The sequence below is a fragment of the Phycodurus eques genome, chromosome 17 (assembly GCF_024500275.1).
Source record: "Phycodurus eques isolate BA_2022a chromosome 17, UOR_Pequ_1.1, whole genome shotgun sequence".
NCBI classification, from domain to species: domain Eukaryota; kingdom Metazoa; phylum Chordata; class Actinopteri; order Syngnathiformes; family Syngnathidae; genus Phycodurus; species Phycodurus eques.
The window spans coordinates 9,691,117-9,698,995 of NC_084541.1; the positions used below are offsets into that span (position 1 = coordinate 9,691,117).

At 42.6% G+C, this 7,879-nt stretch overlaps 1 protein-coding gene across 1 annotated transcript; it reads right to left on the reverse strand.

Moving 5' to 3' along the window:
* Positions 1–290: 290 nt before the first annotated feature.
* layna (layilin a) lies at positions 291–6,020 on the reverse strand. The gene is made up of 8 exons (XM_061703024.1): positions 5,933–6,020; positions 5,803–5,823; positions 4,128–4,431; positions 2,995–3,152; positions 2,881–2,922; positions 2,428–2,487; positions 2,231–2,327; positions 291–996 (listed from the first exon to the last, which is right to left on the reverse strand). Exons 1-8 carry the CDS (start codon positions 6,018–6,020, stop codon positions 291–293), a joined length of 1,476 nt encoding a protein of 491 aa, XP_061559008.1.
* Positions 6,021–7,879: the final 1,859 nt, after the last annotated feature.

Consider the following 7,879-nt stretch of genomic DNA (forward strand, 5'->3'; position numbering starts at 1 on the left):
AACGTGATTTAGAATGTTTTAAAATCTCCCAAAAAAAAAAAGTTGTTCATTTTCTATAACGCTTATCCTCATTAGGGATATTACAAAATGTGCAAAAAGTCAACCACTGAATACTTTCTGGATGTATTGTATGGATGTATGTATTGCTTATAATAACAAGCATATGGAATTGGTTTGCTTCATTTACATTACCATTTAAAACCACATGCATGCAGCTTTTTTTACCACCCCATGTCCACCATCAGACACACTTTACTGTGCATACACACACACACACACACACAAACACGTCAGTATTTCTCACTGTCCAGCCAGCGTTGTTCATAAAAATATTTTCTCCCCCCATCGAGATTCAGACCACTTCTGTGGCTATCCAGTGTGGCCTGGTCGGGTTTGCGGCTTCCGTACGTTCCCAGGATGCTTTGGTAAGAGTCCCCCTTGCCATTGTTGCTGTAGGTCTGATATAAATCAGCCTTGACCGCATGAGCCCCAGGCGTCACTTTGGGCTCGTAGAGTTCCCTCTTAGCTGCCATGATGTCATCAAACAACTCGTGGTCTCCGTAGGCGCCGCTGCCGAAATGCTCGCTCTTAGTGGTGCGGCGGGCGAGACTGCGGTCGGAAAACTGCCCAGGTAGTGCCAGCCTCCCGTCGGAGACGTCCCTCTTCGCCGGGCGGCCTAAGCTGCTGTTGTAGAGGTCACGCGTACCACGGCGGCCCAAGCTGAGGTCGTTGAGGTCAAAGTTGAGGAAGCAGCTCTCGGTGCTAGCAAGAGTCACGAAGCCACTTTCTGTGTCGTGACCACCTAGGTTGTCATAATCCCCCGTAGGTGTCTCAGGGGACGAGCACAGAAAGGATGTGTTTTTGGTGTGGGGGCGCCCAGACACCAAGTCATCGTCCTTCTGGGAGCGAATCACATTGTAGACGTCAGTTGGGGTCGGGCTGGGCCGGATGTTGGGCTCTGTCCCGAGTACTTCAGACTTCTGGTCTTTCGTCCGTCTGTCGGATGAAAAACAATACAACCTCAACCCGACCAAATGTACTGTCACACACTTGACTTTAGCCAGTTAAGTGAACAATTTTGGGACTTTACTTTGACTTGGTATTAATGACACTTGTCTTGACTTAAACTTGAACTTCATGACTAGCTAAGTCTTGGCTGTTTACATTTGAAAATCTGTATTTTCAAGTTCATATTTGTTTTGTTTTTAAATAACTTATTTTTCCCATAGGGCATGCAAACCTGGCAACCCACCAGTATGCTACAATGTGGCCTGTAGTATCATGGAGGGAGCTCTGAAGATGATTAAATTTAAAGCCAAGGATTAAGGTTTCGCTAAAATCTTGAAATTAGAATGGCAACAAACTCAAAGATAAGGGACACAACAAGTACGACATCCAACTTAATCAGTCACTATAAACCACATTAATTTCACAGTTAAGCTAACCGATAGCCAGTCAAGCATTAACTAAGCTTCCTGTTGGTTATTCGTTTTAATTGAGAAGAGAAAGTACTGGATAATACAGACACTAATTTGGGACCACTGAAAAAATGTGATTGTGAATGTTTCACTATAGCGCACTAAAGCAAGTACAGAACCCAAATAATTACTTTACTCGACTTGCTTGAAATTTAGTGGGAACTCGACGTGACTTGATTTTCACCGCAGTAACTTAAGACTTGCTTGAAACTTAAGAGTCGGGACCTACAGTACTTACTGTATGACTTACTCCTACCGCTGCCTTATTGGCTATCGTCCCATATCACGTCAAAGTCGTAGAGTCTTTGGGTTGGCCGGACCACACTCGGATCGGGGTTACTGTTACATTTTGCTTTTGTATACTATTTATGGTTTATATGACTGCAACTTGATAGTAGTGGTATTGAGAGGTAGATGAAGTCGGCTGAGTCGCCATTGTCTGTGTGTACCCCACTTGAGAGTTAGCGTGTCGTCCAAACACTGTCTATTTCTTTGGGTAAACAAAATTGATATTCATTGTCAGGAATGATGAGGTCAGTATGAATTGATGTATTAAACACACATCAATTCAGCATATCGCCTTGTTTTTCCAAACCTTCCTCGCCGAATGAGGATAATCTGCTCTGTGATTGATAATCATACAATATTGATGTTTGAGTTAAGGTTGAAGATGTTGCGTGCACTGCTTGCACGTTCTCCACTCTAGATGGTTCCGGTCATTGACCGACAGGTCAAACCTATTGGATACTCACCGTGAAACGAGCATTTTGAAGCAGCAGACACCTATCACCGTCAGCAGCAGCAGAATGAGCGGAATTGTGGGAATGATGATGTAAATCACATTCAGGGCTAAGAGAAAGCGATACATCACATCACATTAGCATTTAGATGTAACATTTATGGACTTCCAAATATAAGGAAGGCTTTTTCTATCAGTTGCTGCGCTAACCTGTGCTCCTCTTTGCGTTGTGGTCACTTGGATTCCAAGGCACAGATGGAGGGAATATGGCTGACAAAATGCATATATACAGTTGTGTTGAGAATGACAGTGTTTGAACGTAATAGTGTTTCAACATAATAATTTTTAATAGACTACAAAATCCTTATAGTTTTTATTCCTGCACATGTACAGTAAATGTGTTGGGAGCACACTGTACATTCTATTCCAAATGAAAACATCAAAAATACTGTATAAATCTGTTATTCATTTTTAAAAATTGGATAAAAGGGAACATTAGGCTGTTTGCATTTTTCTTTACTTTTCCAATAACTGTTTCACATCTGCGTGGCATGGAGTCCACTAACTTCTGGCACCTGTGAGCTGTTATTCCAACCAAGGATGATTGGACTACATAATAACATTTATTTTCGTTTCTTAAGGATGCAGATCTTTGCATTTTACCTGCATGAGTGGCGTTCGGAGGTGAGTTTTCAACTGACTTGTCTGGAGAGAGCAAAAAAATAAAACAAGTGAGATAGCACATGGAAATGTTTCAAATGATTACATGTGGTATACCTTCTGTGTATTTGCAGATGAAATTGTGCTTGGTTTCACAGTTGTCGTCATTCCACTGGAACATGTAAAGACCCCCCAGCCCGGGCGGAGCGGACGGCTGGTGATACATCACTACGCACACCTCATAGCCACATGAAGGTTCATCCCAGTGCCAGTTCCTGCACACGCATGCATATACGCACACACGCAGCTGCTGTCATTTACCTCAAAACCACCTCAACTAAATATACGTTCCCATTTATTGGGCTCACTTAGATAAAACCAATGCGACCCTGCAATGAATCTTTCTCTCGCGGGGGTTATAATGTTCGCTTTTACTCTAATTGTTTAAGAGAGAGCTATTGATCTTATTCAATGGGCATTTTGGGGGCTGTAATTTGGAGGTAGTGTAGTACCATCACCGGATATATATATATATTGAGAAGTATATTTAAAAACAAAAATTGCAATTCAATTAGACGCAGTGCGTCAACAGTGGTTAGAAAAGAAATGAAATGAGGACTATATCCCTATTTAGATGCTAAGAGCGGTATAGGGATGACGTCCGAGCAGCTTGATTGGACAGAATGGACTCGATGATCCTCTTGCAGTTCCATGATGTCATCATTGCTTTTCTGTCTCGTAGTTCTTGTCGACAAAGTGCTAGTTTATAGTCTTAACCACAATGGACATCTTTTGCAGAGCAGACATGACATCTATAAACCTGAGCTTTACAACGGAGTGAGAATTTTGACACAAAAACTGCTAAACATTTCACAACACTAACACAAAAATAATTGGGAAAAACAACATATTATTCTATGATTATCCATCTATCTACTACACAGTGTAGAAAGTCACTAGTTCAATGCAGGCAAACCATGTGAGCCATGTCAATTGTTAATCTTAGTATATGCCATGGGCCGCTAAAAAAAATAGGATGTGGAATACAAATGGCTCACTGGCTGTAGTTCGACTTTTCAATTAAGTTAACTTGCACATGGTACATCAAGGTATCCTAGGTAAAATATTGATAAACTATTTTGACCATTTGTCCAAAGTTAACTGGGATAAGCTCCAGCTCACCCGTGACCCTAATGAGGACAAGCGAAATAGAAAATGTTTGGGGGATGGCTATCCTAAACATAACCCACCTAAATGTAGATTTTGTGCCATCCAACCAGCGGTACTGCGATGAGCAGTCGCTGCTGCTGCTGCTGTCCTCATCTCCATGGTTACGCCGCAGCCCAATCCAGAAGTCTCCGTCGGTCGGCCTCAGATCCGTGATGAGCTGCTCGACGATCTTCTGCTCGGACGGCGACTCCACGCTCAGCAGCTGCCCGCCATCCCGACGGCAGGACAGGTCGGCCTCCCCGAAATTCAACCTCCGCCGAAGCTCGGAGAAGTAGGCCAGCTTGTAACACGGCTTGCCGTTGACCACCTTGCACACGCGCTGACCTGTACGCACATGTACACGGTTGACCTTTTAAGTGTATGAGGCCTTCACGTGCCCTCATGCTGGCCACAATATTAGATACACCTGCACACTCAAATGCAGTGATTCCCACCCGCTGTGCTGGAAGAGATGTGTGTATTCACAACAAATAATGTATCTTTGCTCATCTATCTGCCAGTGACATATAGCAACAGGCAGAACAATTAAATGCCCACCCTCTAGATGGCAGAATGTATAAATTACTTGTGCATCCACCTTGAATGTTAATCTTATCCCCGATGACGAGTGGATTTACAATATAATAAAATGTCATGTAAATTTGGCGATCACATACTATTCGGACCGTCTTGGAACGGTGAACATTTTTCTTCCAAACTACATTACCGATACCTGCGACACATATCCAGTCTAGTTGGACTTGCCATAAACTTTAGTTCACTGAGAATCCAAAGGATTCTGTGTGTCTTTATGATGCCACCACTGATGGGGAAAAAAAGAACCGTGGAACTTAAAATGTAACTTCAACAAAGGAAATGTTCTGCTAAGCACAACATCAATCCATCCATTCTCAACACCACTTATCCTCAATCAGGGTTACGGGGCACTGGAATCTATCCCAGCTGACTTTGGGTGAAAGGCGGACTACACCTTGAACTGGTCGCCAGTCAGTCGCAGGGCACATATAGACACGGACAACCATTCGCACCCGCATGCACACCGTCACTGAGTGGGAACTGAACCCACGATGCCCGCACCAAAATCAGGCGAATGTACCAGTACACCATCAGTGACCTTAGCACTACAATTAAATATCAAGTACAGTAGATTTACAATTACCACCTATACAATTAGTATACACTACACATCACTATTAGTTACCTATCTAACAGACATTGAAGGGTGAGTAGTTGTACTTTGAGTTTTATTTAGTTTTATCATACAGTAGTTAACTTCTGTTTATGCTTGTATGACAGTTAAATATATAGTTTTGTTTGTTTGTTTGTTTGTTTGTTTTTAACTAAAAACATCAAGTGTAGCGTTAATAAAGTTTTTAAGAAGGAATAATTGAATTCCCCTAACAGTATTTCCTATGGGAAATTAGTTTTTGTTTTTTTTTCCCATCGGAAAAAAATAAATAAATTGAAATTATAACAACACAGAAGTCACCCAGCGCCACAGAATGGATTGTGTCCGCTGTAAACATGTTGCATATTGTGAATGTAGTTCGCACCTTATTTAGATATATGGGAAGGGCAAAACATTAGAAACAACACTATTATCTTTCCAAATGCAGGATTAATAATACATTACAGTTGCATCCCATGAAGTGTCTAGTAAGTGTATATCACATCCACACATCCCAGGCTGCTTACCTCTAGCTTCAGATGCATGCGCTTTATGTTAGGAGCCCAATATCCAGCATGGAGTCGGTCAGGAAGAAGCCCCAAAAAGAAATTCACAAGTGAGTGAATTTGCTAAAAATGATGTGTGTGTGAGGGTTACCTGTAATGTGGCTGGTGGCTCCTGATGGATTAAAACATAAAATCAGGAAGTGGCAGAGGATGGTGAGCCGGTCCATGGCTTCTGGCATCTGACTTTGACGTTTGTTACTTAGTATGTCATATCACTGTCACACAATCAGCGCATCATCAGCCAAAACTTGAAAGAGCGATCGGACGCTGCAAGTGTCCAAAAAGGTACTTCAAATGAAAGAAAGATTCAGGTCCTTTTGTGTGTGTTTCAAGCTGGTGTTTGTGTGTGAGCGTGTCTGTGTGTGTGTGTGTGTGTGTGATGGAAGGAGGAGCAAGGAGGGGAGGATGAGAAGGGGGCAGTGTGTGTTAGGGAGGGGGCTGTAATATGTTAAGAGCAGCCTTAATGATCGTCAGAAGAGGCGGCATTGATCGCAGAGACATCTAATCACGCGAGTGCTTCTCATTGTAAACGCTGACACGAGGCAGATTTCACTCCTGGCTTTATGACTGGCGCTTTAGGGGATTATCATTACAAAGGTGTTACATGAAAATGATCTGCTATAATTTAATCAGACGTGTTTTTATATAATGTGTTCCCTCACTATGCAGTGTTCGTCCCGCATTGTGTTTTAGTGTAAATGATCTTACAGTTAGGACAATATTCGGAGTGTTTATGATTTAGTCTTCACACAGCGCAATGAATTTAAAATACAACAAAATGTGATTGTAATGTAGATCCCTCAACACACATTCACAGCTATAGACAAGTTAGTGACTTTGAGGCCATCTGTGTGCCACTTTGCTGCCCAGTGCAAACTACAGTCACAATAGTAAAATACAATACAGTCAAATAATTGTATATCTTTATACAACTCTTACTTAGGATCCCACAGTATTCTCATCAGGTCTTTTGATTAGATGTGGGTCAGAGGTTACACTGTACAAAAGCTAAAGCTCACTTCTCTCCTGTAGTTTCTTCTGCACAGAAGGTGTACAATCCCTTGTCAGACTATTCCTTTTAGGTTGATTTTGCAGCCCAAACTCACAAACGTCAATCCAACATTAGGATGAGCCAGATTTTACAAGTTTTGGAACATTCCTCTCAAACTTGCCAATCTGATAATGACAAGGATCAGCAACTATTGATGCACGCTCGCACTTTTCTCAGCACAAATGGAGGAAAAGGGAATGTATGCACTTCCTGATGGGAGTAATTTCTAAAATGGCCCATGAGCTTGATTTAGGAGCAGTAGAAAGACAGATCAGCCGTAGTTTGAGGAAGCAGGATGCTTCATCGGGAATCTGCTGTGTGGGCTGGCGAGGAATGGGACTATGGGTGGAATTGCTCAAGATGCTAATCCCGTTATGTTTGATTGATTTCCGTTTGGGGTATGGATGTGAGGGTGTCGTGTTGAGGTTAGCAGGTGCACAATAAAGCAGAAGACAAGTGGGTTGGGTAACTGAACACTTCTTCGTTTATAACATCTGAGCGCAGGAGGAGCTTTCATTCAATTTGGACTCCCGTTTGTCCCTCTCTCACGTGCTCTGTCCCGGGCCATCCCGCTGACCTCCTCTTGCCTCCATCCTAATTAGTTAAAGAGAATTCAGATTAATGCTCCCGTGGGCATGCTCGAGTACATCACTGGTTAAACGCGCGTGGACACACACACACACACACACAAACACGCGCGCGCGTGCGCATACAGAGGATGGGTGGTGCCAAGTGTCAAAGAAACTCAGCAGGAAAATTCACCACGTTGTACATTTAACCAATAGGGAAAATTTCTAAGTGCACTTTTTTTCCACTGAGGCAAACCATGACAGGGTAATGGTCAGCTGATCAAGTCAAATAAGATAATCCAAGGCTATAAACCTGCCAATGCATCTTTTGTAATTCAATGCAGGCCTCGTAAGCACACACACACGCGCACACAACAACAAAGAATGACAAGTAGTGCCGATTTGCACCACAGAGACA

Bases quoted from the DNA above. Each gene is read 5' to 3' on its own strand.
- layna (XM_061703024.1), bottom strand. From the start codon at position 6,020: ATGCCAGAAGCCATGGACCGGCTCACCATCCTCTGCCACTTCCTGATT. The intron at 2,488-2,880 runs GTAAAATGCAAA...GCATTTTGTCAG, and splicing joins TCCGAACGCCACTCATGCAG to CCATATTCCCTCCATCTGTG. The intron at 2,328-2,427 runs GTTAGCGCAGCA...GCTTTCTCTTAG, and splicing joins CAACGCAAAGAGGAGCACAG to CCCTGAATGTGATTTACATC.